The 23,746-nt window shown below is 37.6% G+C and overlaps 1 protein-coding gene across 2 annotated transcripts in view; it reads left to right on the top strand.

Annotated features, from left to right (window-relative positions):
* The window catches only part of LDB3 (LIM domain binding 3), a 487,331-nt gene that overhangs the window by 253,460 nt on the left and 210,125 nt on the right, over nt 1-23,746 (top strand). The window contains exons 6-9 of one of the 2 annotated variants that reach the window (XM_086922025.1): nt 673-842; nt 2,131-2,167; nt 17,043-17,078; nt 20,779-20,985. In XM_086922025.1, the coding sequence (XP_086778151.1) occupies nt 673-842; nt 2,131-2,167; nt 17,043-17,078; nt 20,779-20,985 (450 nt within the window). Of the gene's footprint in view, nt 1-672; nt 843-2,130; nt 2,168-4,398; nt 6,218-17,042; nt 17,079-20,778; nt 20,986-23,746 lie in introns of those variants that run through there. The other variant, XM_086922024.1, reaches the window with a different exon arrangement.

The raw sequence follows: 23,746 nt of genomic DNA, 5'->3' as shown, positions 1-23,746 counted from the left end.
TGATTCTCCAAAATGGCATCCCTGGCAACAGCTACTGTCAAAATCCACTCAAAAAACTTTTCCGGAAGTCGATCAAATGGCCATCTCATCCCACAATTCAATGATTGCATAAACCAGTCATAAGAAGCATACCAGCTCAGATGCGACATGGCGGTTCAGGCATATATAGATATATAAATGCTACTCATGTGACAAAGGTCCAAACTTCAAAATAATCTTCACAAAATGTAAATAGAAATGAAGAGCTCAATAAAATTACATATTAGTGTAATATTCATATAAAAGTGTATGATATTTTAATTAATACCAATAGTCTAGTCATTAAATGTGTGTTTCCTGTTAAATGTTATATAAGTGCATGTAACGTATTTTCTAACCAAAAGATAAAATAATGACTTCTAATTTGTTGATGACTTGAATTTGAGGGTCATCAATTGGCTTCTAAGTAATATTGCTTTAGTTGCTAATTAGATCTGTGATGTGTGTATATACAGTTAGTTATATGTCTATTGTGTAGCTGTGTGTCTACAATAAATGCCTGAGTTTGATTTTTTCTATGTTAAGTGTGAGTGTGGCATTTTGGTTTTGTGGAAAGGAGATCCCTGTCTTTTTTTGGGGGGGCAACAATCTGCCATGTGCCATTTTTACCATACACCCCTTTCTGCATTGCAGTACACTCCAAGTTAAAGATCCTCTTGTAGACAGTGCTTCTCCAGTGTATCAGGCTGTACTTAAAAATCAGAACAAAAGTGAGGATGAGATTGATGAATGGGCACGCCGTGCAGCCAACCTTCAGTCAAAATCTTTCAGAGTCCTTGCCCAGATCACAGGAACCGAGTACAGTAAGTAATGTCATTTTATAGGTTGCTTTTTTAATTGATAAGCATGGCAGTGGATTAAAAAAAGTACATATCAGTATAACTGTACCACCTCCTCAGCCTGTAGTTATCACCCGTTATTGATTAAGGATTATAGACTTTTTTAGGTGTCCTCACTTGTACTTTAGGATGAAATGTTTAGTCATAAAATACTTTTGTGAAACTGCTAACCAGTGGTAATGGGTTATAGAACTAAATTGCTGTAATTAAAAATCTGCCAGAGAAAGGAACTGATGTGCATAATATCGTAATAAGTTAATTTTATAGACCTAACTAAATGCAGCATATTAGATTATGATATTTTTTTAAGTCCCTTTTTCTAATTGTACATATTGTATTAGTTTGCATTTATACTCTCCTGTTTGCAAGACATATGCTTGTCCTGTCAGAATGCATGTTTGGTATGTAGGATAAGTTCCATTTCTTCTATATGAACTATTCCATGACAGATTCAGCAGAATGCATTTTAGTTAAAAAGCTAGACGTTCTTTAAAAGTTAAATAAATTAATGCAGCAACCTTATTGGTCTTTTTGATTAGATATTTGTTTTTCTATTAATTTATCAACTTACTTGATAAAGCACATTTTCCCATAAGCATGCAGCTGTTCACTTTCATACTGCATCTACTCTTATGGCTTCCTGTGAGCAAGAGATCAGCACAATATGGGGTCTCAATACAAACATTGTGATCATAATTTGCTTTACATTGTACAAGCCTATGGGCTATCACTGTTACTCATAAACCAAAAACAATACATAGTTTTCTTTGTTGGGGGGGGGGGTCAGATATATTGTCAGTACACTATAGATGTCCCTACAATTGTAGAAGGCCTTCAAATGGGATTTTCCTTTCGGTTTCTGAGACTTCCATCTTTAGAAGTAAATGTCATGCATACCAATTTTCAAATGAATCTGCCACTGTGACAGGTCAATATAGAGCCAATTCTTGCATATTAACTAGGTGTATTAACCTAAGTGTATTTTAGAGAATTTATTTCCGGCATCACATATAAAGAGTACATTGAGTCAGAGTTGTTGCTGCCACCTAGCATAATGCATAATAGGCCAAAAATTCTCAGTGCACCTCGGCTGTATTAACAAGTGTAGATTATGGTGTAATTTGTAATGTATGTAATGCTTCAGAACAATAGATAAGCATGATTACAAATGTGATCTGTTTTCTAGAACTGTGATCAATTGACGGTTCTAGATGCTCGTCTAACTTATTCTGCCTTTTCTTTTCAATTTCAGTGCAAGATCCAGATGAAGATGCACTGAGGCGAGCAAGGTAGGCAACTAGCAGCAAACACTGGGGCCTTTCACTTAACTCTAATAGACACTTAGTGCCAAAAAGGGAAATTATTTTAAAAATAATCCATGACTTACATTTCTTTCTTTAGTCCTTAACACACTGGCTCATGAATAACTCACATTAAATTGCTATCAGCTGGCAATTTGCCAATCTTCAACCATTCTAAACAGCAACTAGTTTGCCCAAATCAACTTATTGTGCACACCATAAACTATGTTGCAGCTGGTAACCATTAAATAATGTTGTGGTGTTGTTGAAAGGAAATGTGCAATTTATTTGGATGCCATCACTGCAAAAACCTTTATGCTGTGGAAACTGGGTAAAGTGTTTACAAATCATACGTGGACACACATAATTGAGATCTCTGCACAATGCTACCCAAAGGCATCACTCTGAACTTAGAGTCTGGGTGTAACAACTTTTTCAACGCAAAACACAGATGACTTTATACAGAACGTGTTCTTATCAGTTTTTTAGGTCTGCTTTTGATCATGAAAATATAGGTTTGAAGGAAACCAAAGGTTATAATGAGTCTGAAATAGAACTTGCCCTGTTAACTCTATTGTGTTTGTGGGAACAAATGCTTCAGCCCCTGTTCCCTTTAAAAATAATTGGACACATCTATTTTTTACTTACTCCCCAGAAAGTGACATGCTGCTAAATGTGCATATCTGAAAGCTGTGAAACACTTCTAATGAGTCATTCCTAAGTGGCATTGAGTTTATAAGTTCAACCAATGTCAAAGCTGGGTTGCTTTCTTACTGTGTGTTCATTATTTCACAGATGATTCTTCTGATCACAGGCTATTTATATCATACAAGCACAATTGAGAGGTCCTTTACCACTTCCAAATTCAAGTTACTGGCTTAAGTTTTCATCAAATTCATACATTTAATTATCCAACGATATCATTTGAGAGAGTAGAAGACTTTACACATTACACATCCAAAGGCACAGTTTTTCATTTGATTAGTCAACAAGTCATATAGTATGTTTCTGAACTAAACAAATCCTTAAGAGTTCAACTTTATGTAAACGTTAATCATGCTTATTCAGTGGACCAATTATACATTGAGACATTTGATGGGCTTTTACTTCAATGCTAGGGACAGTTTGTGCTCTAGGGAACAGATGGTTTCCTGGTACTTAATGTCTGTGTATATGCCTCAAATAACATATTGCTGAAAATAGAAACGCATCCTGAAGTAATCTTCTAAGAGACCATACATTTTTGGTGTCTCTCGTGATAACTGCTTCCTACATTCTCACTCTGTGACCTGCAAAAGTCAGTTGTTGTGAATAAGGTCACTTTCTTGTAACATAGCAAGTAAAGACAGACAAGAAACTAGTATGATTATTATTGCTTCTTTGGAAAGGCCTATTGTGTATGTGCTAATGCTCTAAAAACAAATTCAACTATATTTCCTTTTTCTGTACTCTCCAAATTAACTGTTGCTTCACCGCATGGAGTGCAAGTGTAGAGAAGATATGCCACTCACTTTCCTATATCAAATACCTCATAACATTATAGGAAATTTGAATCTGTACTTTAGATCAGCTCTGTTCATGCACCACTGTTCCATATTTTACCTGTACTTGCAATTCACTCTTAAAGCCTGGTGCATATTCATAACATCCTTTATTGTCCATTTGAATAAGCCAATGAAAGGAACTTGTGTACAGATTTCCCTATGAGAATGTAGTGCTTCAGGTGTGGTCCTTATAGAGTACTACATTAGCGCAGAATACTTTTCTACAGTGTTGCGCATAAGAAGTATTGATTGGCATTTTACTGTTGAATTTGTCATTTTGGATTAGCATTTATAATGAAGTTGAGTTGTGTTAATCCAAGCCCTATGGGTTAACATGGTAATGGTTCTGTGTCATGACTTACTCTAGAAGTGAAAATAGTTATTGCTAAGATTTACATTGGTATACTGGCATTGCAGTCGCTTCATGCAAAAGCAGATCTATGAAAACTATCCAAACAATGTCGAAAAGATCTAGTCCAGTTAAATCTAAAAAATTGAAATCAACCTGGGCATTTATGTTGCAGGTAGATCAATCCAACTATCTTTTGAGTACTCAACACGAAAGGGATCCAAATAAATTGCCATTGTTGTAGGCAGGGGAGTGGAGGTCACATCCCTAATCCCCTTTCTCTTCCTCCCCTTTTCTTTTTCTCTCTCTCTTTCTCCATGCCACAGGGAAAAGTTTGAAACGGAACGTAACAGCCCACGCTTTGCCAAGTTGCGCAACTGGCATCACGGCATTTCTGCACAAATCCTTAATGTTAAAAGTTAAATGTCCATATGTAACAAAAATAACAAAGCAGAAAAATACCATTCAGAATGTATTGAGAGCTAGTGGATAGTGACATTAATATATTAAGATAATATGCACTGGAGGGGTGGTTCTTTGAGTGCCTGCCTGTTCTTTTGCTAGTCTCACATTTCTTACCAGCTTTGTATCTCTAACATTAAAATCAACAAAGGTTTTTCAAGATTGTAAACAGGTTATCGTTTGTTTTGCCTTTTGTTAGATCTGTATAGACCCTATAAGCAAAGATTGGAGAAAAAAAATTAAATATTGTACTTTTTTTCCTATAAATAAAAAAGATGAAAAGTACAAATTGTCAGGCTTTCTTTGGGGGAAGGTGTTATTTTTAAAGAAGTGATGGTGCAAGAAATTAGTTTTTAAGGAAGGGGAAAGAAAACCTTGCTGAGCCGTGCCCTAATTTTGTAAGGTACCTTTTGTCAGCAAATGTCTATAATAGAAGGATGTGCAGCACAACCTTTAAAACAAATTAGACTTCTTTTCCTGACATGAACTCCCCATCGATTAAATAAAGCAATCAGAATGTATTAATGAGGGAACTGGCCTTTTTTGGTAATATGCGGATAAAAATCGGAAAATTTAATAAAATAATACAGGCAATAACCTAACTTTGTTCTTAAATATAACTATAACATAGTTCAACTAGCCAACTGCAAAACTATTCATTCATAGACAGATTTAGTTTTAATTGACAGAGGATATTTTGTGCAGATCTGTTTTATTTTCATAGGTTAAACAAATGCCCTTAAAACCAAACAACAATAGAACATCATTACATACATTTTTCAATAAAATATAACATGCACAATGTGTATGCATTCTTATGTATAGATTTTTAAATGTATATCTATATAATACCTTATTTCTATCTATATTATTGAGAGCAGGTATATAATAATACCTAAATACTTTAGCACTCATGTATCACAAAGCACAGTTTTATATAATCTTTCTTTGCTGAGGTAGTTTTAATTGCACTTGAAACTCACTTGATGTTTTCTGTTTATGCTTATGAGGTAGACAATGTGGTAATGCCTCACAGAGAATGTATGTATTCCAGTTGAAAAATGTACAAAGATGACTTTATTTATGTCTCTTGAAAGTGCCACCTGCAGCCTGAATGGGCTGTGTGTCTAATTAAGTTATTATTTGGACAAATGCTACAAAAATGTTAATCTTTGTCCAACCAAAACATGTATATGTAACTTTTTTAAATATAGCTTGATGGACACAAGATGTACATATTTCCTTTAAACTGAAAAATATATTGCTTTCAAAATGCATAGCGGTATGTTAATTATAAATGTAAACTCCAGAAACTAATCATTGAAGCAAGGTATTTTTCGCCATACTTTTCATAAAGGGCAGGCTGGCTCCAAGGTTTTCTTTCTAAATTTAGTGTTTTGCTACAAGTGGAGGCAAATGGAGGGATGTTTGTGAGGGTAGAAGTAATGTGCTGTAACTTCGCACAAAGGTACTGGTGAATAGCTAGTAAGAGATTGGATAAATTAAGAAGCCAAACAGAAAGCTGACCAATTAGTAGCTTGCAGTGTGGTGTTGAAAAATGTGTTGTACAGTCTTTTAGATTAAAGATTATGCACCCTTCATTTTGTCTGCATTTACCAATACTACATCTGTAAATAGTAGCAAATGCTTCTTTATTCTGAAAATAAAAAGGTTTTGAACCAATTTAAATAGAGATGTGCCTATTTTACAAATCACAAAAGAATGGTAAACCTCGGTGTATGTAAAATCTGATTTCTCGCTTTAGGCCTAGTTAGTGCTGCATGTCAAAACACATTTGCCCCAAGTATTGTTTGGCATTGATACAACAAAACTCATGGCCTTTTGCCTAAGGCCTTATAATTTTTACAGTGGAAAGCAAGCTCAGTACAACAAAACTCATTTAGGTTCTTCAAAAAATATATAATATTGTGTATGCCACTGACATCACTCAAGGAGTCATTTCTGCTACATCACTCTCAATTTGACTGTAGTACCTGCTGGTGGCTTTACCACTCATCATATGTAACATTGAAAATAAAAATTAATTAGAAGATCATTGATATTCACTATTACCATGTCGGCCTCATACTATAACTGCTATAACTACACAGACCCTAGTTGGTCACTAGCATAATTCTTGCTATCTGACAAAATAGACAGCACAGACACAGTATTTTCAAAAAGCTAAAACTCTGAACAAGTATCAATATCATAAAAGATAACAGTTCTAAGTCTAAGGCTAAAGCTTACTTGTAGATAGTTATATAGTCTTCTTCAATTTCATCCATTATTATCTCATCAAACATGAGTGTGGCGTCACTGAGGGTTGTTACCACCATGTTCTTTTACTCAAGAAATTATGGTTGGTTGACAAAAGTACATTCTATTTCTAAGCAACCTTACAATTAAGAGTCTGTTATTTTATAGAAACATGTTTTCCACAAAAGAATCTTTAATAGCCTGTATAGTAAACCACAAGGTAAAGAGTTGACTAAATAAAAATAACCAATGAATTACCATATCATTCATTACTTTTGAGCATGACACATTCTTTTCTCTGTGTTAGACTTTCTCCCTCAACAGTATATGTTCAGTAGTCATTGGTAAATTAAAAAAAGATTGTAGTAGAATGGGTTCTTGGCCCTGAGAAGAACTGAGGTGTATAGACCGACCATGCATAGCTATAGACTCACAAAGAGATCTTTCCAGGAGGACATATAATTGCTTACTCATATTTTTTATTGATTTCTCCTCATTCAAATATGCCAAACCTGGAGTAATTCAGAATGATACAAACATCAGCCCCCATTAAAAAAAGTGCAATGTAAGCATTTATGTTGAGGGATCTTATTAGGAATTGTAATCTTATCAGGCACACTCACGTTAACTTGATTTCAATGAGACCTATTTTAAAAATAGTTCAGAGAGAAGTAACATTTCTATAAACTGTAATTGTAAATTAAAAGCAATGCCAAGTAAAATGGATATTTAATAAATGTATATGTAAACGTGTATATTAGGAATGGGAGACCAATTACTACTATTCTACTGTGATCTGTGCATAACAGTAGCCAAAGCAGTGCCAATAGCAGTCAAATTCAAATTGTGTACAATGTCACAAAACATTGGAGTCATCTGGGACTTGATGGTTCATAGCAGAGACGAGTTTTAGGTTTGAATCTTTTGGAAGAGGCTGGAGGGTATCAGGCCATTGCACATATTGTGTGAACAGCAAGAGATTACGTACAATGGCTATGTATCTTAAAATTACTACCAGCCACTGATGAGTATCTAATTTAAAGCTTTTTGAACATTGTTACTCTGCAGTAGCGGTCGGTGGTGGGAGTGCTGCCAGGCGGTGACGTGGGCCGGGGGAGGGGCAGGGTGGGGGGGTAGTAAACTACGGAATACGGCCAAATACAGGTAAGTAAACATATAAATAAATAAAACAAATTTTGTTGCCTGCACTGCATCGCCAAATTCGATGCAGTGTGCGCAACAAAATTCATTTTATTTATTTATATGTTTACTTACTTGTATCTGGCCGCACTGGGTAGTGTACTACCCCCCACCCTGCCCCTCCCCGTCCCACGTCACCGCCTTGCAGCACTCCCACCACCGACCGCTACTGTTACTCTGTAGCCACTGATGAGTATGTATTTTAAAGCTTTTTGAACATAATTACTCTGTGTTCAAGCAGTCATCAAACATTTGCAAACTCACCAGGTTAAAACTGGAGGTTAATTCCACAGTCACACATACTGGTTTACCAATTAAAATACTACACACCAAAATGCAGTATGTATTTACAAGTTTGCATTCAGATTTGATGTCCATGATACATCAATTAGAACTTGTCAAATTACTGTGTCCATTTCTTAATATAGCCTGCTATTTCCCCCAGAATGATTCAGATCTTATGGACTTTCTGTCTAGGCAAATGTCTCAGGGGTCTTAAAGATGTAATATGATGCCTGATACTAGCCTGAGGCAGATATGGTAACTCCAACATTAACACAGAGAAGCGATTGAAGTTTAGGGTTCTTGACGCTAATGTGTTATGCCTGTTAATTGGTGTAAGTGCACTCACTCTGTGGCGATAATAGAATCTTCTCCCCTTTTTGCATTACACCTGATTTGCTTATGGAGAGATGATACAACAAAGCGGTGGAAAGCTCACGAAGCTAAATTCTATAAATGCAGTACTTCCAGGATTCATATGTGAATGCTATGCTTTTAACAGCATGCTGCTTACATTGTATGAGCAAAGCATACCCACCAATTTAGACTGCAGAAGAGATATGAAAATGTTACGTGCTTCCTCAGTGGAAGCTGTTCACCTCTCATTCTTTCCATGTTTATAAATATGGGAAATAAAATTTGTGAAATAAATGTAAATTATCTCAAAATGTGCAACATATCAGGGATGATCTACTTATTGGTTCTTCAAGTCACCTTCGATGGTTGTCATGGCACTGAAGATGTAAATCTTTGCCAAGAGATTTAACAATATTTAGTAAACGTGTGACAGTTCGAAATTAATTAGTTTAACTTGGTGAGTTAATAAAACTCTAACAAGATACTGGAAGACCTCTTAGAGTGCTCTAAAAAAGTAATTGCCCACATTTTATTGCAATGTCCTGGCCTGTGGCATCATTAAATTGGTAATTTCCTGAACTTGCTAAATATTATTTGGTTCCCTGGCAGTCCTCAGATTTTAAAAGTCTGTAACAGAGTAGTTCAAAATAGATCAGGATTCAGTTACTTGATGAAAGCTTACGCTGGCATTTTTCAAAATTCCAAATACTTTTCGCCAGACATATCATTGCAATGCTGATGCATGCACAGCATGGAGAGTATCTGAACACAAATTTTGGGTTAGGTTACTAAGCACACCAATGCACATTCTATTTTTAAACTTCCCTATCATATTTGTACAGTGTATAGTTCAAAGTCCAAAATATAGGTTCAATCGAGGAATTCCGTGCTACATACTTTGAGACCAAGAGGGAGCCAAGTATCCATTGGTTGGCTCTTCCAGTGATTAGATTGTGCATCTGTGTTGATTCAGCTAATTTAGAGGAATTATGGTAGATCAAGACACCAGAGATTAATGTCTACTGGTGCTCTTTTCTTTAAAACATGCAATGACAAGCGCCCGTCTTTCTTTAGTCAAGAATGTGCACTTTCTCATTGACTCAAAACACAGAAAAATCAACAGTGTAATTATAACAAATGTAAGCCTGTTTTACTGTAGTCCATTAATCTGCCCACATAAGCAAGAAATAGAGCAGTGATCATAACCACCTAACCCATACAGTTGCATAGATCTAGCGAAGGTGTACATCAGAACCCAGAATGACTGTTGTAGTCTGATATTGCAAACAACTGAGCTGCAGACTACTTCCCTGAAGCTGATCCTCTTCCTTGCAGAATATGGGTGTCCATTCAAGATCATTTGATTTACCTCAGGCTAGTATAGTCAAATATAGATCAACAAGGCATCCTTTGACTGGTCCCAGGAATTTAGACCCCAGAAGCAGAATTTCTTCAATATTTAAATGTTTCAGTATTCTAATAAGTAGTGTTTATGGAACAGCGAAATGTTTGAGTTATAATCTTCCCCTTAGTCTGGTATGTTTTGAGCAGTAACACTTCTAGCTAGGTTTTTACAACTGCAAATGGTAATTGATCATGACCCCTTCGGCATGTGCGAGTGTTACTCTCACCATCTATACTACAAGCAAATCTAGTCAATCCCACCTGTTCCCTGATCTTGAGAATCAGAGAAGACAGCCACGATAGCAACAGTAGAACACAAAGGCAAGGTCCAAAGACCAACAAGGTAATGCTACCTGCCTGGTTATGACATAGAGAAATACCTACTTCTCTGTTGTGGTCTGCACTTGCTTGATTCCAACTAACCTGTGCCCGCCATATTACTTATATCTTCTACTCCACCCCCACCCCTCCTTTCCCTTCTACCCCAACTCCTGAGTGACATGGCTGATTCTAGGAACACTGACTGCATGCAGTGCATGCTGAAAAGAAGTGTGTGCATGTTTCATGCTGAGCCTCGGTAGTACACCTCCCTATGCTGCCTGCAAAATAAGAATTGCTTTTATTGGGGTGGTTTAAGGGATTTTGGCAAATGAAACTTGTTCTCCTTTATCTCCTTTAAGAAATGCAGAGATCCGGTAGTTAGAAGCTGTATCTGCAAATTTTGGATATTCCTAGTATTGCAATTGCCTGTGTTTTCCGATGACTCTGGGCACATGGGTCATTTGTGCAGCACTGCTTATGAAATGGTTCAAATGTAGCTAGATGCAAATTTCTTCTTGGAGCATTACTGGAAATGCCTTTAATTTGCACTCAAGCTGGGAATTCGACTTCTGTGGGGTCCTGTGGTAAACCACAGTGCACTTAAAATAACATGTATTTAAGTATCTCTATTGGCAAGTGAGAATTTACCTTTTCACTTAAGAGCACTTATTTTATGCCCCAAGTACCACATTTACTTTACATCTTGCCAGGATTCCCAGACATGGTAGTGTTTCCATTATCATTCGCACCAATTATTAGCACCCACCTAAGATATTTAAACATGGAAAGTTTTTCTTTCCCAGTGCTTGAAGATTTCAAAGGCCTTGAAACAAGATGTAGATATAATCCTTTACAAATGGCTCATACTATAATATAGCTCAAACGCATTATACGTTGAGCAGGAACTCTTTGTATTTACTGGTGTGTTTCTGGGCTTAGTCTCGCATCCAAACTTTCAAATTTAGCCAGGTTAGTACACTGGCATACTTTTGTTGGCACTCAGGGTGAACTGCGTAGACCTACCAGGCAGAATATTAATATCCACATGAACTCAATTCTGCAATTCTAGGTTATTTCATAGAGCACAATAGATCACTCTATCATTGCACGTAAAACACTAACAAACCCTTTCGTAAAGGGTAGTTGTGTTCCAGATCACAAGAAGATGTTCCAAAACCTCGAAAAGAAATGGAAAGCACTGCCACATTTGATAAGTAGGTGGAAGGCTCTACGGACCAAATCCCCACAGAACCCCTGCTGCCCCTACCCCCAAAGGCAATCCATAACCTACATCTCTGCCACACAGGTTTGATTAGCAGGTCAAGTGTCAGAGATCCCCAGGGAAGACCACTGTGGAAAAGACTCTCCCATATACAGCTGCTGCTCCCACATTCAGGCAAACAATGGCCAACTGGCCACATTAGTCCCCTCCCAACTGAGATCCCATGATGGTAAAACCAATAGCATGACCCAAAATGCACAAAAAGAAGTATTGAGATGCCACTTAAATGGCATCTGATATATAAAAACAGGTGAAGTAGCAATAAAGGTAAAGCAGTCCCTCTAAAAACCCCATTAAACTCCCATTAAGCCATGTCAGGACCACTGGTAATGTATGGAAGAGATGTTCAGTAGTGCCGTAAAAGAGCGATCCACGAGGAGTATGGAGTTACTTTGGCACGCCACATCTCCTCTTGCATTAGGCATAGATGTGAGGTGCAAGAATGCCAGCAGTGCTGTTGTTTTTTTGCTTTGCCTGGGGTAGGATGGCTGACTCTCGGGGCAATTTCTGATTTATGGATGGACAAATACCATGCATTTGTATTTCATAATAACTTATTGATGTTAATCTGGAATCCACCCATCATCCGTGGATAACCCTCTAGCACTAACTAATCGGCAAGCTTCGATGCAGGAGAGTTTAAATTCCCCCTCATCTTTTTGTTTGCACTTTCCTTCGCATTGTTTTGAAATTTCAGTCCCAACATGTCCTAAATGTCGTGGGGGTTATACTGAGCCAGCAGCTATGTTTATTTCACTCCTTAACTTGACTGCTTTCACCGCATAGAGGTCACTTGATGTGAGCCCGTCAGCCAGCTCTGCAAAATGTATCCACTTAGACCGAATTTGCATGTTTGGATTTCTATGCTCATACTTATAAAGTGGAAAACTAAACTACAATTACTAAAATCCAAGTAACTAAAATAGAAGGACCTATTGAAAGTGTCATAAAAACATTGAACCACTTGGCATCATGGAGTTTGCCATTTAAGATCTGGAAAACTGAGTTTGGGTAAATCCACAAAAAAATTCTATTGGACAAGGAGCTTGTTGGAATTGGAAATGAGCACACAAAACCTTGGCGGTTATAACTCTGACCCACAGATACACCCCAGCCTGACTTGGCATCTTGGTTCTGTGTTTTTTACTAGCTACTACATTCATAGATCCTCAATAGTTTGTTTGTGGTTCTTTGATTGTGTGAAGGTTATAGTTTTCTACACGCTGGAAGGGGAACTAATGAAAACCTGCGAACTGGCATTTTACTCCAACTCGTCAGTTCCAGTTTGTTACATTGCTGGTCTTTAAGTCGGCAAAAGTGCACTAAATGGTACATGTAGTCTGCAACTATAAACAAACAAGTGGTTTTATGAGTAATTCTTAAGGGAATTTGGGCAACTCTTGGAATTATGGGTTTTCCTTCCCAAGTTAAATTTTCACTGATGTACAATAGCTTGGGAAATAAGTAGCGCTTGGATGCAGTAATCAAGTCAGAGCTCAATAAACTGGATAGTCCCATTCACCAAAGCCTGGGTGTTTGTTATGAATAGCACAAATCAATGATATCCGTCTCATTGACCGCAAAATAAAAATCTGTCTGTCCAAGAATTAATCTGAGACGTGAGGAATACAATCGGCGGGCTGCGATAGGCTCATTAATTTGCTGAACCATAAGCTGTCCTCAGTGTTAAAGGCTCGCTCTGTAGTGAGGTGAAGTAGTTAAAAAAAGCCTGATAATGGTTTGGAAGTTCAATCACATGTTCTACTGCAATGTGGACAGCTTGAGGTGCATGGTTGAAGCAACGCCGACTCAGAATGAGAGATACTGCAAAGCAAAGCCAGGGGATGATACTGAGATTTATCGTTTCTGTTTGGTCGAGCATTGGGCTTACTAGCAATGGGCTTGAAAATTGGTAGCAGGTTTATTTTAAAATGTTTTTAGTTTTATCACAATGTGTAATTCTAAATGTTCTGACATGTTGGCTACAGCTGTTTCTTCTGTGCCTTCGCGCTGCATCTGATGCCCAGACGAGGTCCTTCCTCGTGGAAGGCTTGCAGGGAAGGCTTAACTTGCATTGCAATGTCCTGTTAGAAGCCAGGGGCGTAGCTGTGGCTGCTCCAACCGTTCTTAAACACCGTGGCTGAGAAAGAGAGACCACTTACCCTTTATCTCTTCACCCGCCCCTTCCCCAGTTCTCTGACATAAGTGATCCAATGCCAGTTGTAATGGTTTCGCTGCGTTATGTAAGTTACACTCTGTCACTCACCTCTTTACTGTGTGTAGTCTGCCCTTACAGTTACAAAATACACCTGCAAGGTCTAAAAACAGCCTCTTATTCTTGTTTTCGTTTTGAAAAACACGCCGTTCAGAAACTGGATTGCCCTCAAACTAAAACACCTTTATGTGGATTCTGTCTGGGATGCGTATTGATGGTACGGTTTGCTGGTGGAAGGCAGGACCCAGCGAGTTAAAAAAACATTTATTTTTATGTCAAACAATTTTGCTGTAGAAACTTGTCGCTAAAATTAGTAGTACAGGCTGAGTTTCAATGACAATACAATCTGTTAATAATCGCGGTTGTTAACCTAACAAAAGAAATGCAGGAAAATATGATTAAATAGCGATTCAATATCCACAGATAGGTTGACCTAAAAAGGCTGAATTGTTATTTTTCTCCCTGCCTTTGTGTGCCCGAGCATACTTGCTCATTCTAGCAAAGGGCTTTTTATTTATTTACCTTATGTGCCTCGGATGATCACTCCTTTTTCTCACTCCCCTGCTTTGTTTGCAGACATGCAAATAAGAATATCTTTTTTTTTTCACTTCCCTTTTTCAATGAGTAGGCAGGCACAAGCCTGGGGATGACAAAGTGATGCTCAGCATTTAATTCCGTGTGTGCACAACTTCAGAAGCTCTTTCGGACTTGGTTACTGTACCTCCAATGCTGAACCGAATTTTTAATTAAGATTTGAAGCCTTCCTCAGATAAAACAAGAGTGTGTCAGGAACACATTAGAAAGGTAGTTTTCAGTGTGTAAAGCTCATGATATTAAGGTAGTATATATTTTGTCTTCTAAGTGCAGCGCCTAAATGCGTCTTAGAAAAGGGAAATTGATGTTGCTAGTTACTGAAACAAATAAGGAGCATACTTCCCAAATGAAGGGCCCACAAATTATTACAGTTTCCTGCAGTCCTTATCAGTATTTAAAACGCTATACCACCAGGGCCTTTTTATCGTGCCTAGAGGCTTGCTGGCAAATTGAAATTTATTTCAGTGCATGGATTTATCTCCTTCTGCTCAGGAGTTTTACCATTTAATATCTATAAAAAGCATTAAATGTTAAATCAACTTTCAGTGAGTAATCGTTTTAAAATTAAGTCTCTAGTGTCATATGGTTGCCACCAGTAAGGGATCCAGAGTGAAGGCAATGGATGTCATCAGGAATTTCCAGCCTCAGCCTTTTAGCAACCAGCTAGCTTTAATTTACTGGTGTATTTCAAATCCACAATCTGGTGCCTGGCTTAACCACTCACTACCACCTCGCAGTGCACCTGGTGTATACACATTGCCAAAGCTTTGATGTTTATAAAGCTAGTACTAGTTTTATTCTAGTGTGTGTTTGTATATAAAATGCTTTATGTGAATGTTTAGAATACAATATTAATATCTCTGTGCTTCTAATCGAGTGCTTTTTTGTGTATTACATGAAAATAAAAGCATATTAAAAAGAAAGCTCACAATGTCAATTACACTATTCAATATCCCCCACGCATCAAATCAGTTTTCCAGCTAACCTATTTTTTAAACCAGTGTCACATAAAAAAAATACTCATCATAGTCCTGTAACAAACAGACCTAGAATATGAATAGAGTTATCTATAGTTTGCAGGACAGGTATTCTGTGAGCAAAATAGCTGTGCAGAATAACATACAAGCGTATTTTGTAGCTTACTGGGCGAATAGCTGTTTGCCATGTGTTTGTTATTCCTCCCTGACCTTATATTTTTATTTACATTTGTTTACTTCTCTGAATTTGTTTGTTCTGCCATACCTCTCTCTTTACCTACCAAAACCACCCTGCCAGCCTTGCTCAGCAGTGCCAAAACATTCACAGCTGTAGTTGACATGACAATGGAATGTGGGAGGGTCATAACACTATAGAGGCCTAATGCTGCTAGGAGCCTGCTTCCCATCTGCTTGACATCTGATCTGGATTCTGTATGTACCTGGCACCCTGTGTGAAACCAGGACATAAAACTATGCTTCTGATTTTCAAGCTGCCAGTATGCTTTTTAGCAGTGCTGCATGAATGTTTGGTTCTTTGTGTTTAAACTTTTATTTTTGTATTGCACCTTGTTTTCTTTCACAGATTCTCACCTCTTACTTTTCCACCTACTTGCAGTGCCATCATTCACAGCATTGCGGGGAAATTTGCACCTACCTTCCTTCATGGTGGATAGTGTTTGGTTGGCTGGTCCTTAGGTACCCATTTTATTCACTTGGTAACCAGTCCAAGATTCAAAATTCATGGCTCCTACTTTGGAGGTTAGCCCATGGGATGGATTGGCTTTCAATGGGTGGCACATATATGGACAACCAGGTTGTACAGGTCTGTTTCTGACAAATGGGAACCTAGCAAAGATTCTGAAAAATATTGGAAGGTAAAGAATTATACACCCTCCAGTAGCACAACTGTTCACCTTCCCCATCAATTATCTTCCCATTCTCATTGAGTGACACTGTCAGACTGTATCTCCCCTTACAAAACTTTATACCACCTTATTCTAAAATATGGATACATCTAAATAACACCATATCCTGAAAGGAAACAGAGTTATCCATTTCAACAACTTGGTTTATAGAGGATGTCTCTAATAGATTTATTAATATAACCCAAGAGTTCAGATTTCCTGCTCCTGATCTTCCTTAGCATCAGATATGGAGAGGCAGCAACCCTCAGGACTCTGTAATTAGTATTATAAGTATTTTCAGTGATTTAAGTAATGAACATTCGGTGCTTTAGAAATAAACATCCAGTCTGGAGGGTAAACCAATGGTCAGGTTTTGTATGGCTGCTGATCATTTTAACTAGCATGAAGTTCCGAATGTTTTTCTAATTTCCACCTGAGAAAAACTCCATTATCCATTTTTTCCCATTTAGGTGACTCTGTCCTCCAGTTATTACTCAAGTAGTGCAAATAAACCTTTTTTTCTACCATTTGTAAAGGATAGAGTTGTCTGGTTTCTTGAAAGAAAAAATATGCAACTGTATACCAGTCAATGGACCAGCCAACCAAATGCCCATCATTGTTCAGCCTTCTTTGAGTACGAGTTATGACTTACAGTGCCTCCTTTCTGGTTCTGTTGCCCAAACTGAGTTCACTATGTCCCCTCCTTTCACAGTGGCAAGGAAAATGTTGCTGAGTCATCCGAGAACAGGTAAACATTTTCTTTGTACTTTAATTTCCATCATTTTTTTAGAAACAAACACATTAATTTAGCCCTTCTCTAAAAATGATTTCTCAAACATACAAATTGTTTGTTACCTACTTCGAAAGATGATTATCAAGTGTATGGATTAGGCATTTTCATTCATACCTTCATCTATCCTTTTTTTCTTCTTGCCTTCTTGGCTGCTGTATTTACATTTATCAGTCAAGATCGTATGAGAAAAATATAAAAACGTTCCATTTTATTTTTACAGAGCTGATCTCTGATGTGTTACTGGATAGTGTGTGTGGTATTACATGCCAGTGTATTTAATCTTTTTCTTTAAGTTGTACAATTCTAAGTTGGAATTGTTGTATGTCATGTATCATTAGGTTCTGCTAGAATCAGTTACTGCTTGCTTCAGGTTTTGAGAGTTGCTCATCTAGTGAGCTCTTCTTCATGTACTTTACTTATTGGTACCTTACCAATAAAACTAATTTCTGAACTTCATCAGTGCTTCCAGTAATTTGTGTATATCCCATACTACAAACTGGTACCAATTTGTAGTATGGGATATACACAAATAACTGGAAGCGCTGATGATGTTCCGAAATGTGTTTTATTGGTAAGGTACCAATAAGTAAAGTACATGAAGAAGAGCTCACTAGATGAGCGACTCTCAAAACCTGAAGCAAGCAGTAACTGATTGTAGCAGAACCTAATGATACATGACATACAACGATTCAAACTTAGAATTATACAACTTAAAGAAACAGATTAAATAAACTGGCATGTAATAGCACATGCCCTCAGGGAGAAAGTACAAATTTATATTAAAGGTAAATGGCCACTTAATAAGAAATTGAGCAATGATTTCAAGTGTTTTGCACAAATTAGTGAACAATTATCCTTCGAAAATGGAGTCTGTGTGAGGAATGGGTTGTTTATCCCTCCTATATCTCTTAGAGAAAAGATCATAAATATTGCACACGAAGGTCATTCAGGCATTTCTGCAACTTGCAAGACACTTAAAAGTATCTACTGGTGGCCAGGTATGGGTAAACAGGTGACTTTATTCATAGATAACTGTCCCAGTTGTGTTGTTTCGGACAAACATTGGAAAGTTCACACAATACCTTTGATCCCTGTTCCTGTCCCTGAACTCCTATGGGATAGGATTGCTTTGGATTTCTCAGGACCTTTCACATTACTGCCCATGGACAAGAGATACTGCATAGTCGCTATAGACTTCCATTCTAAAGGGATATATTACTCATTTGTACAAGCAGCTAAATCAGCTAATGTTATTTCTTTTCTACAAAACATTTTCAAAATTGAAGGTACTCCTAACTATGTCATCACTGACAATGGCCAACATTTCATTTCTCACCAATTCACTAGTTTTCTTGAGAAGGCCAAAAGAAAACACTGTTGTGTTGCTTTGTATAGTCCTTCCTCAAATGGTCTTGTCGAGAGGGCCAATCGGTTTAGCAAACAAGAAGTAATAACAGCTATTGCAACCAATGTTGATGTAGGTGAATTTCTTCAAAGTAAAGTTTGGGATTACTTGACTGCACCTCATTCCACAACCGGAATAACAAATTTCAAAGCTCTTAGAGGCAGAGAAGCTAGATCTAAACTCATGCAACAGTGGTTTAGTGATTTGACAGTGGGCTCTGCTTTAATTGATAAAAGAAATACTAGAACAGATTATCAAGAGGTTAAATCTAGAGTGGCTCATAAGCAGTTTATACAAAAAAGTTCCTATGATGGTTCTTCCATTCCTCATCATCCATTTTTCAAGACAAATGATCAGTTAATCAATAAGAAACCTTTCAAAGTTTTTAAAGGGCAGTCTAAGTTTACTTCACCAGTTAAACTTGTCAAAGTCACCAAATCTTCTGTATTTTTAGGTAATAGAGGATGGTGGAATAAGAACAATGTTGTGAAAGTTTCAGACAAACAAGTTGAGATATTTAACAAAACTTATGCAAACAGATCTGATGAAGATGATAATGGTTTTATTTTTGTACCTGATTTACATAACAACTCCAATGCAACTAATGCTATGATTAATCCGACTGCAAGTTCTTCAATAAGTTCACCAAGTCAATCTTGTATTCCTTTTGACGTTGTACCTGCAAGTAACCATCACCCATTATGTGGTATTACATCCCAGTGTATTTAATCTGTTTCCTTAAGTTGTACAATTCTAAGTTGGAATTGTTGTATGTCATGTATCATTAGGTTCTGCTATAATCAGTTACTGTTTGCTTCAGGTTTAGAGAGTCGCTCATCTAGTGAGCTCTTCTTCATGTACTTTACTTATTGGTACCTTACCAATAAAACTCATTTCTGAACTTCATCAGCACCTCTATTAATTTGTGTATCTCCCATACTACAGTGTGGTTGTAAAATATATAAGGATGCCAAACTTGAAAAACCAAAACGTTTAATTTTAATCCTGGATTCCCAGTTCTTCAATGACAATGAACCACAGTTCTGATATGGCCTTCTCTATACATTTCTGTTTTCATGGTGCAGAATTGTTTTGCTTGCAACTCTTCCATCCAGTTTCCTGGTCTTACCATTTCTTTTCTGCTTCACCGAAAATTGGCATCCTTGCTCCACCATTACTTTCCTGGCTTATTCACTGAGGCCCACTTGATGAAATACTATCGTACCAGCTGTTGGAACTGAACTACCTATATAAAGCATATTTTCTAACGGTTTCAAATAAATTATTTTGTTCTCTGTTTATCTTTGGGTAGAAAAACCTTAATGAACATTAAAGCATTTTGATGGCATAATAATTGCATAGGAAGCAATGTTTGCAAAATGCAAAAATGATAAAAGTTACACTTTAAATATTTCAAAATTAGTAGTAAAATAGTTTTGGATTGCAATATGCAAAGTAGAAAGCTTTTCTGCGTTAAGATGTAGTGTTTGGCCGTACCCTTTTCCCTGCCCAAACTGTTTTTCATGGCCTCCTCTGCCATTTATTACACATTCCTAATGATCCTTTTTGTAAAAATTGTAATCCGCCCATTGATTAAACTTCATCCGGCCCCAGCCGGAGATTACGGCTCGAGCCGGAAATTACGGCCCTAGCCGGAGAGTATGGTCCGGGTGCAGAAATTTCAGCCCGAGTGCGGAAGTAAAGTTAGGAGTCGTAAGTGCATTCTGTGAATACCAAAAATCGTAAGTGCCGTCTGTGAATACCAAAAGTAGTAAGCTTAGGATTTTGTCTCGGATTAGTTCTGTGAACCGGTCCCCAAGTTTTGATGTAGGAGCTATGGTTTAACAGTCATTTTTTCCAACCGATCAATTTATCTTATATATAGATACCTGCATCATGAAAAAGGTGAGTATTTAAATACTGTAACAATAAGTTTGATACCAACTATGTAATAAAGCAGCAAACGTATTGAACATTTGTATATACAGAAAAACTATTTCACTACCCCAGAATTCACAATTCATTGCTTCTTATATACATATTCTAATGTGCTATGAAGAAAGTCCTGTTTTTGAAATATGTTCATCATTAACTATTTCAGGTGTGAAACTAGAACAGATTTATCTCCACATCACTTAATTCCATAAAATTGAATACCGGATTTTTAGCTCTTCAATGTTTATCAAGAGGTTTTGTTGTCCACTCTACATTTAATATGTGTACATACACAGCATCATTTCTGTTATCCAGTCCTGCAGGTCCCGCTGCAGCTCAGTGTGTCAGTGCAGGTGTCTGGCAGCCTTCTCAGTCATGCACTGCGAATGGCACCAGTGCCAAAACCAGAGGGTACTCCGTGAGGTTTGGGACCGAGACATCTCAGAGGGAAGCCACATGCTCCACTGCTGGCCAGAAAACGATTAAATCCCCAACCCCCATTGCCTCTTCCAGTCACCAAAGGTATTTCACAGAATAACCCCTCTCCTAATATGGTATGATGATTGGATTGATTGTGTGATAACCCCTTTCTAACGTTGTCATTGATCTGGAAACCCCCACTGGTGTAAAAGGGCAACCATCCACTAAAATAAAGATTACTTTGCCTGTAAAAACCTCTTTTTATCTGCGTGTTATGTCATAGCAGCCTTGCCAAACTTTGTGTCTGTGTGTATTTGTAAGATTCTTAATAACTTTAAATGTTTCTGAATCTGTGTTTAATAATGCACACCAGATAGATTTTGTTTTTAATATTGGTCTTCTTATTTATTGTTTTTTTCTTTTGTATTAAACTGCCACCAGATAATAGATTGAGCCATAAGCAAAGCTTTTTCTTACAGCAGTTGTGCCTTTCTTCTGTCTTGGGTGTAACTCACACCTGAATCACCAGCTCTCTTTCACAAAGCAGCTTTTATGAGAAGTTCAGTCTTACCTCGGACTAAGGTGTAGTTAACTAATACATTTCTTGCAATAAGACAGGTGTATTCACAGATGTTATTTGCAAAGCTCCGTTTCTGTAAGTAACCATGTCTTACTCCAGAACAGACATGTGTACATCATATCTAAGTCTGGAGTAAGGAATAGCTTCTCACAGACAATGCTTTGTTAATCAGTCCAGTAAATTAATTAGCAATGTTTACTTAGAAGACACCATTAATTACAGAAAAAGAGCACTCATTCTGATTGTGATTCTTGCTTTATTTTCCAAATGTGATACCCTAAGTTACAACATGGAAGATCTAAGAAATTAGTGTTTTTCACTTTTGGATAAATCAGCTCACATAAAAATAAGGTTTGAGAATAGTCATTGGTCAGGTCTTCACCAAATATGCATTTTGAATGTCATTACTTACTTTTCAAGGAAGTCTGTAATTTAAGTATAGTTATATTCTTTTAACATTTTTAAATTTTCTTACCATGTGGACCTTTAGCCCTGACTGTTTGCCACTGTCGTTTTACAAAGATATCAACCTCTATTGCGATATATTTTCAAATATGACTGCATATTGATGGTTTCAAATGCAAATGGTTCTCGCACATTTTTTATTTTATGAGAAGCTTTACAAGTTCTAATCCGACACATTGCAACAGTCCAATGGTAACAATTAAGCTGTCTTCACCATATTACCTGTTCATAATTTCTTGAGTGAACTCTTCCTGCAACCTTGAAATAATTTACTGCTGCGATTGTTCCTTGCTTGCGTGTTCTGCACAAGTCTTGATATTTTGCAGGTGTGACACATAGTTATTTCTTTCATTTTCTATCATCTAGTTATGTGGATATTGTGGGACTTTTTAAAAATTATTCAACAACAGTTTTAAAACATCACTTTAGCATTTATTTTTTATGTTAATTATAAAATGTGAAGTTAGCTAGATAAATCTGTCACCTGACAAATATAACATTGTAAATATATTATTTACAAATATTTATAGGACTATTTTAAGAGTCCAGGCCCAGTCTCAGGGCCTGTCACCGTCCTCAATTACGCAGATGACATGCAGATCATCTTCCCCTTAGACACCCCTGATGCCGCATCTGATTTCCAGGCAGTGATGCTCCACATCCAACAATGGATGGTTTCTAACCAGCTCAAATTAAATCCGGAGAAAACGGAACTCATCTTGCCTGGTATCAGCGCGGCTCACTGGGGCCCACAGTTTTGGCCAAAAGAGCTAGGTACGCCCCCCAGTCCGTCAAGCTCGGTAAAAAGCTTGGGCGTCACCATCGATACCGACCTCTCTCTTAAATCCCATGTCGGAGCTACCATCTCGGCCAGCATGTTCCAGTTAAGAAAAATTCGGAAAATCTCTCACCTACTCTCGCACGATGCATTGGTGCAAATTGTCATCTCCCTTGTCCTTTCCGTCTTGACTTTTCCAACTCTCTTCACTGGGGCCTACCCAAGTCCCTGCTTCATCGCCTCCAGATGGTGCAGAACCAGGCTGCAAGGCTCATTTATAAAGTCCCAAAATGGCAGTCAGCAAGGCAACTTCTGTCCAAATTGCACTGGCTGCCTATTGAACAAAGAGCCGCTTTTAAGATCGGCTGCCTAATCTACAAGGCCCGGCAGTGCAAGTGTCCGGCCTTTCTGAAATCTCTTATCACCTCGCACTGTCCAGCCCGTAATCTTCGTTCAGCCCATTTTCACCTCCTAACCACCCCGGTGGTCAAACTTAAGAAACTGGGTGGCCGCAGATTTAGCTATTTGGCACCCATACTGTGGAACTCCATCCCCTTAGGAATCAAGACCTCTGACACCCTACTGAACTTCAGGAAGAGCTTAAAAACCTGGCTCTTCTCGAATTCCAACTAGCCCTCTGCCATCACCCACTATCATCTTTATCTCAGCGCCAGGAAACCTACGGTGACAGTGCGCTTTATAAGTACAGCCTAACATTAACATTAACATTCAGCTTAAGCACAATTTTTCACAAGGAAATCATTTAAATTAAATACATTGTTTTCAGCAAGTTCCTACTATCTTACAGTGATTTAAGCAAAGTAGTAATATGTTCAAATTGCCAGTATCAAGATTGTTTAGTGCTAGGCAAGTCCGCACTAGCGACTGATTATAATTGCAAGGATTAGCAGAGGTGTAAGGTAATGGATTCATCCTCTACAATGGGTGTAGAAATCTATCCCACTCTGGAGAGCCACGCCAACTGACTTGCTCCAGTATTAGATACTGGCAAGTGGGATAGATTTCTACACCCATTATAG

This window comes from Lissotriton vulgaris, chromosome 5, assembly GCF_964263255.1.
Source record: "Lissotriton vulgaris chromosome 5, aLisVul1.2, whole genome shotgun sequence".
Taxonomy (NCBI): Eukaryota; Metazoa; Chordata; class Amphibia; order Caudata; family Salamandridae; genus Lissotriton; species Lissotriton vulgaris.
This window is presented reverse-complemented; position numbering and strand designations above follow the sequence as displayed.